The sequence below is a fragment of the Euprymna scolopes genome, chromosome 31 (genome assembly GCF_053919585.1).
Source record: "Euprymna scolopes isolate OS-2025 chromosome 31, ASM5391958v1, whole genome shotgun sequence".
NCBI lineage: Eukaryota > Metazoa > Mollusca > Cephalopoda > Sepiida > Sepiolidae > Euprymna > Euprymna scolopes.
In genome coordinates, this window is record NC_136512.1 from 2,757,109 (window position 1) to 2,772,755 (window position 15,647).

At 30.5% G+C, this 15,647-nt stretch overlaps 1 protein-coding gene across 8 annotated transcripts in view; it reads right to left on the reverse strand.

The window, feature by feature from the left end:
- Positions 1-284: 284 nt before the first annotated feature.
- Positions 285-15,647, reverse strand: part of LOC145255594 (heterogeneous nuclear ribonucleoprotein L-like) — an 81,077-nt gene continuing 65,714 nt past the window's right edge. For all 8 annotated transcript variants that reach the window (XM_080114078.1, XM_080114077.1, XM_080114080.1 and 5 more), the window contains 7 exons: positions 9,363-9,542; positions 7,359-7,480; positions 7,110-7,240; positions 6,019-6,092; positions 2,728-2,785; positions 2,034-2,129; positions 285-1,255 (listed from right to left, as the gene is read on the reverse strand). In XM_080114078.1, coding sequence (XP_079970204.1) covers positions 1,197-1,255; positions 2,034-2,129; positions 2,728-2,785; positions 6,019-6,092; positions 7,110-7,240; positions 7,359-7,480; positions 9,363-9,542 — 720 coding nt within the window. In that variant the 3' untranslated portion in view covers positions 285-1,196. The remainder of the gene's footprint in view (positions 1,256-2,033; positions 2,130-2,727; positions 2,786-6,018; positions 6,093-7,109; positions 7,241-7,358; positions 7,481-9,362; positions 9,543-15,647) is intronic.

Sequence of the window (15,647 nt, forward strand, 5' to 3'; positions counted from 1 at the left end):
GGTTTGGAAAAACCAGTTGATTGTCCCAGACTGATAATAGCCACAATAACTGCTTTCCCCCCCCTAACAGTAAAAATGTGACAGGATATCAAAAGTTGAAATAAAAAAAAAAAAAAGGAAAAAAGCTGAGCAGATGAAAAATGAAGGAATAAAATAAAAATTAAAATAAATTTTTTTTTTTACCCCACACCCCCCAGATCCCCAAATGTCCTGTCAATCAAAACCAATCATGGGCTTCGCGTGATCATAAATTAAAAAAATAATGATGCAACAAATATAAGGCATATAATTCCATTTCTTTTTAGAATCCAGCAAAAAGTTTGCCGACAGTACAATAAATGTCAGGTGGAGAAAGAGAAAGAAACTTTAAAACAAAACAAAAAAAAAATTAAAAAAAAATGGTGAAGAAAAATGGCAGTCATACTACAAATCTATGTAATGGCTGCAGTGTTGCCCCCCCAAAATATGCAAAAACTCGACAGAAATGACTGCAGTGGGTGGTCGAGAGATTTAAAAAAAAAAAAAAAATCTTTCCATGATCCTCCGTTCACTGCTCGATTCAGTCAGTCATTAGTCTGCCAGCAGGCACCAAGGAAGAGAGCGCCCCACGTCAGAGGACATTAAATACAACATAGTGAAGTAAATAGCAGAATAGTGTCCCGACAAGCCAGTCATATCGGGCACAATTTATTTAATCAATAAATCATGTTTGTAAAAGAAAGAAAAAAAAAAAAAAAAGGGCTGATATTTTAAAGGATGAAAGTGAAATAGAAAAAAAAAAAAGTAAAAACAAAAAAGTGAAAAAAAAAAAAGAAAAGAAAAAAGCAGATCAAGTGTAGAGTGAAGAAAAGGTTTTTTTTTTTTTTTTTTTTTTTTAAATCTAATGTTAATAAAAGAAAAAAAAAAAAATGAAACAAAAACGAAAATGCTTTTTTTGTTGTTTAATTATGATGTGAGTGTTTTGATGAGAACTAACACATGAATCCTGGCAGCTACATGGCTTTGGTGGCGAGGAGGAGGAGGAGAAGGAAGAGGAGGACATGACATGAAGAAGTAAAATGCCTGAGCGAGGAGTTCTCTTTCTTCCATTTCAACTGATTCTAGACATTTTATCATCAGTAAAAGGACAAATAGACACACAGATGTGAGTAAGAATGCAATTCTTCAGCTGAGGAGACGGCGGCCACTGCGCCAGGCTAACCCATGATGGGAGTCTGCGAGAAGCACAATTTGAACACAAATGGATTTTTCCCATCTGAAATGAGAGAGAGAGAAAAAAAAAAAAAAAAAAAATTACATCTGGAAAATTAATAATGTCAATCAATAACTTAAAATGAAAAATGGCTCCAGACAAGGCATGAAGCCACTTGATGTAAGTAGCTAACAAGAACGAAAAATGATTATCGCAAAGACAGGAGATGTCTATTATCATAGATTATACAAATAGAATAACAAAGCCTGGGTGTATTTTTTGGGATGTAATTTTGCTGCTAGTTGAGGGAGGTAGAAGTGCTTTCATGAGTTCCTATTTACAATGCCTCCCCACAGGACAGAGACACCAGGGTCGTTTTTTAACGTGGAGAAAGGAACAAAAACAAAAATTGCTTCAGTCATGAAGGATTTCTCTTCCACTGACAGAAAAAGAAATTGAACTGTAGCATCTTAAGAGATACTACACTTTCATCTTGGCCCAAAGGCCAAGAAGTCTTCCATGACAGTTATGCAACACCGATGACGAGACAGGTTGGAGCTCGACAGGTTAGCGGGAAACCCATTTTTTTAACCACTTTCTTACCATGACAAATCAAAGATTTTCCTGTAGTATTTTTTTTATTAGATTGAATACTAGATATGCCGCCCCCTTTTAAATTAATTTGAATCCAGTGTTTTAACCAAAAAAGTGTGAAACAAGTTTGGACTTGAGAAAGGTTATGATAGAAAATGCAAATAAACTGCAATTGACAACTGAAGTAGAGAGAGATTTCCATTTAAATTAGATTTACGCAATCATGAAATGACAACATAATACTCACTAGGATTAGGGATGCTCTGGTGGTTGCATGCTATAAGTCCTTCAATAGCATCAGCTTTAGTGTGAAATTCAACCAATCCGGTAGAACTCCTTTCAGCTAGATTGGCGAGGGAAAAGAAAGTAAAAAAAGAGAAAAGGTGATTCATTGCTAAGATTAACAGACACTTATACAGGGTTTTCACAAGAACTGCAGAGTCAAATGGCTTTAGTAAGCAAGTAGTTGAATCTGTTAATCTCAAGAAACGACATACAGGTCAAATATTGAAAAATTAAACCCTAGAATAAGGAGTCGGTATCAAATTTAAAAAATTTTTATTCATTTTTTTTTTTTTTTTAAAATCATCAGATTTTAATACTTCAACAATTTTTAAATATAAAATTCTGTATAATATCCTAAAAAATAGTTTTATCCTAATTAAATGGTAACTTAAAAGCAGTTGAGGTTTTGTTGCTCAATTCACATATTTATATGAAAATTAAATGGAGCAATCAGAAAAAAGTGGGATACCCTCTCCCTATACTTTGATGTAGGGGAGGGCATCACGTTTAAATAGGGGTACTTTGGGTTGCTTCATTTTAAAAAAAAAAAATGAAAACAAATTTTACGTCAAGATGCTAAGACAATTAAAAGTGAAATTTGAAATCAATAAGTTTCCGATATAAACAAAAAGTGGTTCAAATTGAAAATTACTTACTGCGTGAAGGAAATTGCTTAATTCTAACCGGGCTTTGTGCGCCTGCATCTGTGAATATCTATAAAAAAAAAAAAAAAAAAAAAAAAAAAGTTTAAATTAATATACGTGCTCGTCTCTGAAAAGTATTCAACACCGATTATAACTCGCAAGAATCTTTAGAAATTCAATGTTTTCTCCATCAATCTGCGTCGCTGTTAATGACTCCTTTTTCTCAGAATTCAGAAAATAAAATGACTCGTTTCCTTTTAAAAATCATTATTGTGAGCTAAACATTTCTGATATCCCCTTATTTAAAATTTTAGTTTATTTTAAAAACTACATTCTTTAAAATAATTGTCAGCTAAATATTCAAATCCAAAGAAATGTCCATTTTAGAAATGCACTCATGTCAAATTTTATCGTTTTAGTTGACAAGTTGATTTTTGGGATGAGTCAAGATTCTTGGTCAAAATCAAAAATTCTTATATTTAAAGAAAATTTGTTAAACCTGTACAAGGTATTTACCAGAGACAAAACGAAAATGCTGGGAATTGTTGAGTTAGCTTTAAAAAGTTTGATTTCAAAATGGTGCACAAAACGGTTGCTTTTTATTTACTCATAAAATTTGATTTATTTAAAGAATAAAACTACTTGCCAGATTTATGTGATTTTTGGAATATATTTCCTTTTTGTCATGGAGATGTAGATTATACAGATTTAAAAAAAAAAAAAAAAAAGATATATAGGTGGAATTCTGGATAAACATCTGATTAATCACCAATCCATACCTTTGCTGATTGAAATGTGTGAAAAATGACAATGTACATAGAAATGCTTTAGCGTATTATTTTTATATAAATAACTGGTAAAGATTTTTATATAACTGGTAAAGATTTTTATATAACTAACTGGTAAAGATTTTTATATAACTAACTGGTAAAGATTTTTATATAACTAACTGGTAAAGATTTTTATATAACTAACTGGTAAAGATTTTTATATAACTAACTGGTAAAGATTTTTATATAACTAACTGGTAAAGATTTTTATATAACTAACTGGTAAAGATTTTTATATAACTAACTGGTAAAGATTTTTATATAACTAACTGGTAAAGATTTTTATATAACTAACTGGTAAAGATTTTTATATAACTGGTAAAGATTTTTATATAACTGGTAAAGATTTTTATATAACTGGTAAAGATTTTTATATAACTAACTGGTAAAGATTTTTATATAACTAACTGGTAAAGATTTTTATATAACTAACTGGTAAAGATTTTTATATAACTAACTGGTAAAGATTTTTATATAACTAACTGGTAAAGATTTTTATATAAATAACTGGTAAAGATTTTTATATAAATAACTGGTAAAGATTTTTATATAAATAACTGGTAAAGATTTTTATATAAATAACTGGTAAAGATTTTTATATAAATAACTGGTAAAGATTTTTATATAAATAACTGGTAAAGATTTTTATATAAATAACTGGTAAAGATTTTTATATAAATAACTGGTAAAGATTTTTATATAAATAACTGGTAAAGATTTTTATATAAATAACTGGTAAAGATTTTTATATAAATAACTGGTAAAGATTTTTATATAAATAACTGGTAAAGATTTTTATATAAATAACTGGTAAAGATTTTTATATAAATAACTGGTAAAGATTTTTATATAAATAACTGGTAAAGATTTTTATATAAATAACTGGTAAAGATTTTTATATAAATAACTGGTAAAGATTTTTATATAAATAACTGGTAAAGATTTTTATATAAATAACTGGTAAAGATTTTTATATAAATAACTGGTAAAGATTTTTATATAAATAACTGGTAAAGATTTTTATATAAATAACTGGTAAAGATTTTTATATAAATAACTGGTAAAGATTTTTATATAAATAACTGGTAAAGATTTTTATATAAATAACTGGTAAAGATTTTTATATAAATAACTGGTAAAGATTTTTATATAAATAACTGGTAAAGATTTTTATATAAATAACTGGTAAAGATTTTTATATAAATAACTGGTAAAGATTTTTATATAAATAACTGGTAAAGATTTTTATATAAATAACTGGTAAAGATTTTTATATAAATAACTGGTAAAGATTTTTATATAAATAACTGGTAAAGATTTTTATATAAATAACTGGTAAAGATTTTTATATAAATAACTGGTAAAGATTTTTATATAAATAACTGGTAAAGATTTTTATATAAATAACTGGTAAAGATTTTTATATAAATAACTGGTAAAGATTTTTATATAAATAACTGGTAAAGATTTTTATATAAATAACTGGTAAAGATTTTTATATAAATAACTGGTAAAGATTTTTATATAAATAACTGGTAAAGATTTTTATATAAATAACTGGTAAAGATTTTTATATAAATAACTGGTAAAGATTTTTATATAAATAACTGGTAAAGATTTTTATATAAATAACTGGTAAAGATTTTTATATAAATAACTGGTAAAGATTTTTATATAAATAACTGGTAAAGATTTTTATATAAATAACTGGTAAAGATTTTTATATAAATAACTGGTAAAGATTTTTATATAAATAACTGGTAAAGATTTTTATATAAATAACTGGTAAAGATTTTTATATAAATAACTGGTAAAGATTTTTATATAAATAACTGGTAAAGATTTTTATATAAATAACTGGTAAAGATTTTTATATAAATAACTGGTAAAGATTTTTATATAAATAACTGGTAATTATTTTTATATAAATAACTGGTAATTATTTTTATATAAATAACTGGTAATTATTTTTATATAAATAACTGGTAATTATTTTTATATAAATAACTGGTAAAGACTTCAATTATTTGCAAAAATTATACAAACAAAACCCAATTTGCCAACACAGAATTACAGCAACGGGGAAAAGGCCCAAATAATCATTAACTTTCTGATTTTATTACTTTTCAAATATAACTGTCATTTACGTGAAAGCAATAAAAAAAAAAAAATAAAATAAAATAAAAAAAAAAATAAAAAAAAGATAAAATAAAATTTAATGCAAATATGTGATAAAAATCGAATTTGAAATCAAATAGTTATTTCTCCACTACTTCAAGAATTCTGTTCTATTTAAGGAACACTGGTAGGGGAAAGAAGGTTGAAGCAAATATTTATGAGTATTTTTCATCAAAAAATAATTTATGCAAAAAGTTGAACTTGTCCAATTAAAAATCTGTTCCAGTACCCAAATTTGATAAAATTCAACATAAAAATACACATGAAAACAGCATATAAAAAGGAGATAGTTTACCTGACATATTTCTTCTTCGCTAATGTTAGGCGGAGCATTGAAATAGTGAAGTACCTTAGCAGGACCTTGAATACATAAAATGTGTTAAGGAAACATCATCCGATTGGAATCTACGTTCATTTTACATACTGGCATGTGTTCGACAGGTTTAAGAAATTAAGTTCTAAAAGTAGCCTACCTCTGGCCAGGTCTTTATCCATGAAATCCATTATCGCTTCCACGTTTTCTTCCCCTGCGAATTGGACTTGCTTCTACATCTATTCTTTCAATATGGCCATATCAAATTCTCTTCTGTACACGTTCAGATTTAATTTTCCTCTAAGGCATGTCTAACTGGCCAAGTTTCTCTTTCATACATCAACACAATGACTACACGTCTGATGGGCTTCTCTCAGTTGAAAGTAGATACACTGCTGGTTAGTAATGACATACATCTCTATATTACCCCGATTTAATCTTCCTCTGAGGTCATCAGAACTAAGCCTGTCTTTACGATTCACATTACACATTCAAATAAAAATAGAAAAAAGCCGAGCATCCCCAGCAAATAGTACAAATTATAAAGCAACTCCGTTCTAATGCAGAAAAAAAATAAAAAGCTGCGTGTGAACATACAAAATGAATAGTTCTGAGACGACCTCCTAATCCCTTTGGCCACTGCATTGATCACGAAATCATGTTGGAAATTCTTACATTTAAACTAATTTAGAGAACAATGGTTGCGCAGATGTTGAAATCATTAAAAAAAAAGAGACAATTTTTACACAAAATAATTGACCCCTCCCCCTTTTTTTTTTATAAATTTTTGAGGTAATTGTTTTAGTTGGACTTCAATATACTGATTTTCGAATTTCGTTCAACATAGAAACACCATTATTTCTTGTGAATAAATATTAATTTTGAAGACTTTTGCTGTTCAACACCCTACGTAGTAGCCCTCCACATCAAAGTGGCACTGTGTCTTGTTTAGGGTGAAAATGGAATATTAAAAAAATTATCGACACACACTGCTAAAAATCAGTATTGTTATATATAACAATAGTTGAACAATATGAAAAAAATATGAAAAGATGAATAAAATAAAAGGATATGATTCTTGCTCGCAGCCTCTGGATTAGTAAAACGATTGTTTCTGCTGCCCATGAAATCTTTAAAGGAAGGGCATCCGTCAGGTAGCGTGTGAGGGTTCGGAACATCCTGGAGGAAAGCTTGCTTAGAATGCCTGTAAATAAATAAAAATTTAAAAAAAATAATAAATAAACCCATGGCAAATCTCTTATTTGAATAAAATATAAAAAATAGATAATCACAAAAAAAAAAAAAAAAAAAAAAAATCTCACCCAAGTTGCAATTTTCGTCCCATAAAGTAGCAGTTGCTAAGATTTTGAATTGCCCTTTCTACAGCAAGTCCTTCACCCATTTGAATCATAGCCGAACCCTCTTTGCTTTTTAAAAATTTGATCTGAAAATAAACATTTAAAAATATGGTCACGTTAAAATCGGACAAAACATTCATCACATGAAAAAGCCCTGCCAACTTTTTTCATGGCGGTTAACCAAATATATTATATATTTTTTTCTTTACCATCAGAGAAAAATTGTGTTTTTTGGAAGGTGGGGGTTGAGAAGTTGGTAAGAAATATAAGAAACGAGAATTTTTAAATCTAAGTATTATCAAATAAATCCTTTCTTCAAAAGGATGCTCGATATTCTAGATAGAGCATTATTAAACAAAATAAATCGATAACAGATGCTTTTAGATTACATCATCAAATGTTTTAAAGAACAGAATAGAACAGAGGTTATTCCTAAATGTATTTTTGTAACTCCATGGATTAAGGAATAACTTATTCTATTCAGTCTTTGAACATTTACGAAAGACAACACGGCAAAACTAAGGAAAAGTAGTCCGCATGACACACAGTATGTGGAGGTAGGGTGGGTAATTTGTTGTCAAGCAAGGTAGCGCATGGTATACCAACTTCACTTCTCGCTACATGTTTGACTTGGTTTAAAAAATTATTCAACTAGTTTACTCCGGATATCTTCCACTATTTCTTTTTCAACTTTTGTGGTAGTTAAACAAGCTGCGCGTGTGTGGTCCCCTCTTGTGCTGCACGTGAGATGACACCACAAAAAAATAGTGAAGAAATGATAAATGTAAAGCATGTGACGGGTCAATGTTGCTTTCACATTTTCACCAAGTTCCAGAAAAATCTAACAGATGGGGCAAAAGTTATGGGGTAAAAAAATGTCATTTTTTGCAATTTCGGGGCATTTGTGATCCCTTTTGAGCTCCTGGAATGCCAAATCCTAGTAAAAATGGACAAACGATAGTTTCTCACCTTAAGACATGTATATTTGAATTCAGCACCATGGAAAACTACTATACAGACATACATATCAAGTTCTTGGGTAATATGAAAAAAGAGCTACAAAAAGGCATGTTCTTTTTTTTTTTTTTTTTAAGCCCTAAAAGTCCCAGAGGGATGCGAACCAGAACTTTGCCAGGGTCACCCATACTGAATTTATATCAAGAACAATGGCCTCCACATTTTGGCTAAGTTTCAGGAAAATCTAATTGATCAAACGCTATGGAGTAAAAAGTGTCATTTTTGACCCTGGGGATGCCGAATCCCAGTATAAATGGATAACGGTGCAGGTTCAGGCTTTAATACATGTATATTTGAGTTGACCATGAAAAACCACTATATAGTCAGACATATCAAGTTTTTGTTGAGAAATATATATATATAAAAAAAAAAAAAAAAATCATTTTTAGCACTGAAAATCCCCGAGGACATGAACCAGAATTTTGCCAGGGTCACATACTGGACTCCATTTTGGCCAAATTTAAAAAAAACCTAATGGATTGATCAAAAGTTATGGGGCAAAAAGCGTAATTTTTGGCCATTTTCACCTCTTTTGAGACCCTGGGGGCACAACGGAAATTTTTGTAAAAAAAAAAAAACAAAAAAAAAAAAAAATTTTTTTTTTTTTTTTTTTTTTGTTTTTTACTGTGCACATCTATTTAATGAAATATAATTTGTGGCAAAATTTCAGGAAAAAACTAATCAATGGTTAATATGGCAGAAGTCCGGACTAATGGACGCCACTGAAAACATAGGTCCTTCTCTGATGAATCGGGGGACCAATTATTCTAGCTTTGTAAATGTCTCTGATCTTTGCGTTAATGTGGTTGTTTATTTTCTCTTTCCATTTCTCTAAAATCTGAAACCCCGGAACACTTTCATCACCAATAAGTTTTATAAAATGAAAGTTGGTAAAGTATAGCCCAGCCCTTCCCCAAATCAAACGTTACACAAATACATCATTCTACTTACCCGTACGACATTACCGTAAAGGCAGAACAAGTTGAAGAGTGCATCACAGTTAATTTTCTCCATGTTGAGCCCATAAACCATGAGGACGGCTCCTTGTTGAGGGCCGCCACCTGGATTATGACCCATCATACGAGAATTAGGATCTTCATAAGGAGGCATCGGTGGGCCACCATAACGATCCTGTAAAAAAATAAAAAGAAAAAGAAATCATTGTATGCATTGCAATTACTAACATATGCACAACTTTTTTTTTTTTTAATAGAAGAAATTTTCATTCATAGAAAGCAATAGCATGCAAAGCTGTAAGGAATTGATAAAAACTGAAGAAAATTAATAGTGGATAAGCGATGACATGGCCTACTATAATAATATGACCGTATGTGTTTCATTGAGAGGCAATTTTCTAAGAGGCCATTGAAACTAAGACAAAGGGAAGTAACTCGGAAATTGTTTTCTATTCAAACATTATTTCAGATGTTAATGCTTAGATAATTAAATAATTATTTCAGGTTTTTATCTCTATATAAATAAAATGAACTCATTTTTTCCCCCCGTCTGATTTTGACATTAATAGGATTAAAAATAAAGATATTTCATGCAAATATAATATGCACAAACGGCAGAACAATATCTGAGGTGTGTTATAGGCTTATTATTTCTCAAATTCCTCGATAATCTTAGATTTCTATACTTTTTCTGTTGAGAAGTCACGGCCAAAATCGGTTAAGATCAGTGGAAGTGGTAAAATATTTTCTCTCTAATAAATTCCTCCTTCCCCTGCCATCACTTAACACCGTTTGGGGATCGTTCACAAGGAACAGTTGAGAAGAGAACACCGGTTTGGCTTCGTAGTTCTTTCATGTGAAGTTATTTAAAATCACTAAACTAAGCTGCAGTGCTCTGTGGCGTAGTGGTTAGCGTGCTGGACAATTCACATTATATTTTCACGTTCGCGCCGACCTACCGTAGTCATTTTTTTTTTTCCTAAACAACTGGAATGGACTTTTCTTGGTGGCCGAACAGTTAACGTTGCAGATGTTTTTTTTTTTCACACTTTATTTTCCTACTTTTATTCATGACTCCGGGTTTGATCCTTCCTACTTACCTACCATAACATTTTTTTAACCCCCCCCCGTCCCGGAAACAAACACTCGGGCAACGCCGGGTACCCCCGCTAGTATTTGAAATAATGCTTAAATGAATTCTACTTACATATTTTACTGTTATCCTGTCCAAAGTAAAATGTTTCCATTAATTAGATGTATTTTCCCCTTTTATTTCTTTATAATACACAACAAAACAAAAACAAATTCATTTTGAGTTGTCTCCCCTGACCTTTCCAATAATTTTGTTGTTTATAAATATGAAAAAAAATGCTTTGACTACAACAGGTTATTTGTTTTTTAAAGATTTTATTAGAATATCTTTTTTTTTAAAGAATATCAAAATATTTACAAAGCACATGAATATAAAGATTGGAAAGTAAATTGTTTTTCACAAAATTGTTACAAGATTATCAAATAATTAACTGCCATCTTTCTTACAAGAGGAATTTTAAAATATTTTTACAAAGCACAAGAAATTTTAAAGTATCTTTTTACAAAGAACAAGAAATTCAATAAAAATTGTAAATAAAGGTAAAGGTTCAACAGTAAATTTAACTTTTATTTTGATTGTTGCTGCTTTTTAAAAATTTTTAATGAATCATTTCTAATTTCATCTGAAGAAAGTTTTTGCTTGTTGTTATAGAATATATTTATAACAATTTTTGTTGCAAATTTATGTACTTTTCAATGTGTTTCTCACATATAAATACATACTTTGGCGAATAAGTTTTTAAAATTATTTCTGCAGACTTCCTAGTTGTAGACTGACCATGTTTTTCAATGAATTGAGAAGAAAAATCCAAAATTGCAAAGCAAGAACAAATAAATTCAGCAATCTGAGTGAATGGAATTGTCAAACCTCCTCGAGATAATAAATTACGATAATGATTCTCAGTGATCTCCGTATCATTGCCAACCATAAAAGTAGAACAAATATCACAGTTAAAGCGCTTCAAAAGTGTTTTTGCAACATAACCAGCAATTGAATATGCTACTTCTTTCCTGTCAGGTGATAAACATAGTTAATTTATTTCTGACTCCAGTTTGGACAAAATATCCAGAAGATTATAATTTTCATTCTTTGACAATGGATTGAGGTTTTCCTACCAAATGTTAATATTTTCTTTTAAAAGGGATATATACTTTTCACTGCTATAAATCTCACGAAGACCCACAAAAAATCTCCCTCTGCTCATTTTACGATACTGTGAGAATTGCTTTTCAAAGGGATCACTTTGAAATCTATGAGTGAGAATATATTCATACCCATCATTCAGCAGTTCTTTCATAAGCATTGCTTGTGCTCTCAAAGTTGTGACAAATGCTTTGCTAGTCTGTGCAGTGAGGCAAAAGTCAGAAATTTTTGACCAAGACTCGACCCAGTTAGAAAATGTTTGGTAAAAGTTCATTTTATAACTTGCAGTAACAGCATCATTCAAAAAATTAGGGGTAAATTTTTGATTAGAATTGGCTATAGTCCACCAGCACCATATCAATTTAAGAAAATTTGCAATGTCGGTCCGTTCTGGAAAGTAACTTTTACAAGCAGCAATTGCTGTCTCGTGGAATACAGCAATAGCCAAATCGACACTTTGCTTATTGTCACCGCGGTGTAATGCCTTGAAAGCTACTCTTGGTGCTTTTCGTAATATAGCATCCAAAACCCCGTCCTTGTCATATATTTTATGCATATAAGATCAAGATAAAACTCCTGACTGGGAACACAAATGAAGGTCCAAAATATTGAAATCGAAAGAAAGAATCACAAACTTGCTTTTGTTTAGTAAACGGTTTCGAATATTCAACAAATGAACAATGTCAAAAAAGAAAAAAAATTGTTTGGAGAATCTGGATAAGTAATAAAATGTTTTTTTTATCTCCTTCAAATTTGTTTAATAAAATTTTAAAGGCATTTACATTTGCAGAATGGTTGTCTACAACTACAGCCCTTATATTAAATCCTGCATTTAAAAGCTGTACAATGCATGCAATTATCTCCTGAGAGAACCAGTCACCAGTAACAGTCACTTCAGGACAGACTTTAACTACAGTTGGCACTGTCTCCTCCAACCCTGAAATCATAAATATCATGATACCTTTATATAAGTTGCCAGTTTCATCAGCACCAACATACTTCCCACCATGAAACTGAGTTCCCTTTTGAAGGTACATTTCATCCAACATCAAGATACAATCCTGAGAATGTTTACCTTTTCCCAAGAGATTTTGCAGCAGTTATAGATTCTACATCACCTTTTTGTATTTTTTCTAATGAAGAAATAAAGGAAATGGTAATTGCTCAACCAGTAGTTTATATGCTTGAGGAGAAGTATAGCGCAATAATAAAGAGAATCTGATGAGTTCAACAGAAAATGAAGGGCGACTCTCAGGTTTAAAATGTTGAAATTTGTATAGTTCTTTTAGAATGGAATTTGGAGGTTCTGCTACAATGTTTTGAATATAAGAGGGGAAATTTTCCAACATGCTATACCTTGTAAGTTTTGCATTGTGACCCATCACAAACCAATGTGGTAATGGTATTGGTTTGGTTGTTTTTGTTTTACGGCATATCAACCCTTTTCGGGTTATTTAATGCCGAATCCAAAGATTTTGAAGAACAATTTTTTTTAATAGAATATATTTGTTGTTTTCACGTCGGTTTCTATTTAACCCATAGTTGGGACCCTAAAGGTACTACTACCACTCCGGGTCAGAGTGGACCTGGGAGCAATGGTAATTAAAGAGTGGCTCCACACTTCCCAAAACCCACAAGCTGGGGCCTCACCACTGGATATAGTTTAAGGTCATATCCAGGACCCCCATTGAGGGACTTTTACCCTCTGCAGAGGGGCAGTCGGCATATTCTAATGCCCCATCGACAGGGCCGGTAATGGTATTGGATTTCCATAATACTGAAGTTGAACATGTAAATTGTTGTCAATCTGAATGCACTCTTTCAGTAATGGAAAATTTGTCTCAAAATCTATCCGGAAAATCCATACATATTTTTCATTTTTTTTTTTTTAAACTGAAACCGGTGAGGCAACACTTTGTTTCTTCCAAATCTTCGGAACTCATAATATCTGCTGAAAGAAAATTTGGTAGTTCATCTTGGTAATTTCGATCCTTTGGGGCTTTTCTCATTGTGTTTGATGTAGAGATGGCTTAATATTCACTAACGGTGAATGAATTGTTGGTATTGGATGTAGGGACCAATTTAACTTATTTCTTTTCCCTTTTAAAATAAATTTTTCCTCAAAATATTTTATACATAAAAATGAATTTTTTGTTGCAATCCAATCAGCACGATTTGCAAATTTTGTCCATTTTTCAAACAGGTCGGGTTTGCCATGTGGAAAATAAAAGTTGATAGATTTTCATGGTTTTTATAACCAGTTTTGCAGCAAAATGCAACGCATTTGTTCACCATTTTGTTAAGCAAATTATAACAAAACTTAAATATTTTAAGATATATATTTTTTACAATATTTAAATGGGTAGAAAAAATTCAACAAGTAGAGATCGCAAAAATGGTTGTAAGCATAAAGATCGCTTACGTCTTTGAAAAAAAAAAAAAATCAAGGGAGGTTACTCTATTGTACTTTTGTTCTGTAAATTAACATAAATAAAAGCGGTGAAAAACATTTTATATGGATAAAAACATGTATTTTAAGAATGAAATAATATAAAAATATTTAAATAAAAGCCTCTCATGTAACATACAGGGCCATATGTATAGTAGGCCATGGTGATGCATATATATATATATATATATATATATGAGAACAATAAGAATGAGAAATGAAGTCACAAAAACTATATATTGGTGAATATAGATTGGTTCATTTATTCTATGAACCCAATTGTATTCCCTTATTAAATAAATGAACCAATCTATATCCACCAATATAGAATTTTTGTGACTTCACTTCCCTATTGTTCCTCCTATGATACTTGTTGAGCTTTATATTGTCCAGATAAGCCTCATCTTATAGAATTCAGCTCACTCTTTTCTTCTGATGCACTAAGCTATATATTAGTAATGGGATGATTCCAATATTTTTTTTCTAATTCTGATACAATTACCGATTCTGATGCTTTACAAATTTCTAAATATTTAACTATAAAAATACACTTATGAGGGTGTGATCTTTAAATTTTAGTTTTACTCAAAGTTCAAATCAATAAACATTTTATTACTACCAGCAGTGGAAGATTTTAAACAAAATCAAATAAAGGAACTGTTTTCGACAATTTTTTTCAGATTCCGATATTACAAAGTTCTGATCTTTCAGATTCCGATATTACAAAGTTCTGATCTTTCAGATTCCGATATTACAAAGTTCTGATCTTTCAGATTCCGATATTACAAAGTTCTGATCTTTCAGATTCCGATATTACAAAGTTCTGATCTTTCAGATTCCGATATTACAAAGTTCTGATCTTTCAGATTCCTAATTAATCGCCCCAACACTTGAGGGTGGAAAGTTGTAGGTTTTAGTTTTGATTCTAGCTGACTGCATTCATATATACATTTTTAGGTTTGATCTCACAACTATATCAGGTTCAATATAATACAGAATTACCTCTATAATAAATACATAATCTGCATAAATCAATATACATTCAAGCATATCTTCCAACCAAGCAACATTGGGTAGCCTGATAGCATGTACATATATTTTGAATATTTTATACCTGCATTGTGTTCTTAGCTGTGCCAACATGGTTAGACAAGGGATATGTATTGTAATATTTCAGGAAATTTTCCCTTCGTCAGACATGTATTCCACTTTCAAACATGCATATCATGGCTATGGTAAAAATGTGCAATTCTGCAGAAACTGGAATGTACTTGTTTTAAATCTTATATTATTTAAACTTAATGTGGAAGTTGTGTTGGTACTTAGTACTATTTTTAATATTTTATCTTATTTTTCTCGTATGACTAATTCGCTTTTGCAATTCTGAAGTTTTTAGAAAGGAATGCTCGTATTGTTTTGATTGTTCGGAAAATTATTCTCATCCTGGGTGTTGTTGACACATTTCGGTCAATGAAACCTCTGACCTTCGTCATTACTACACGTTCGTTTCAACTAAGTTCACCATGAACAAGGAACATGACAACAAACTGTTTCCTGGATGTATTGATAAGCTGTACTGATAAGTTTTGTATCAT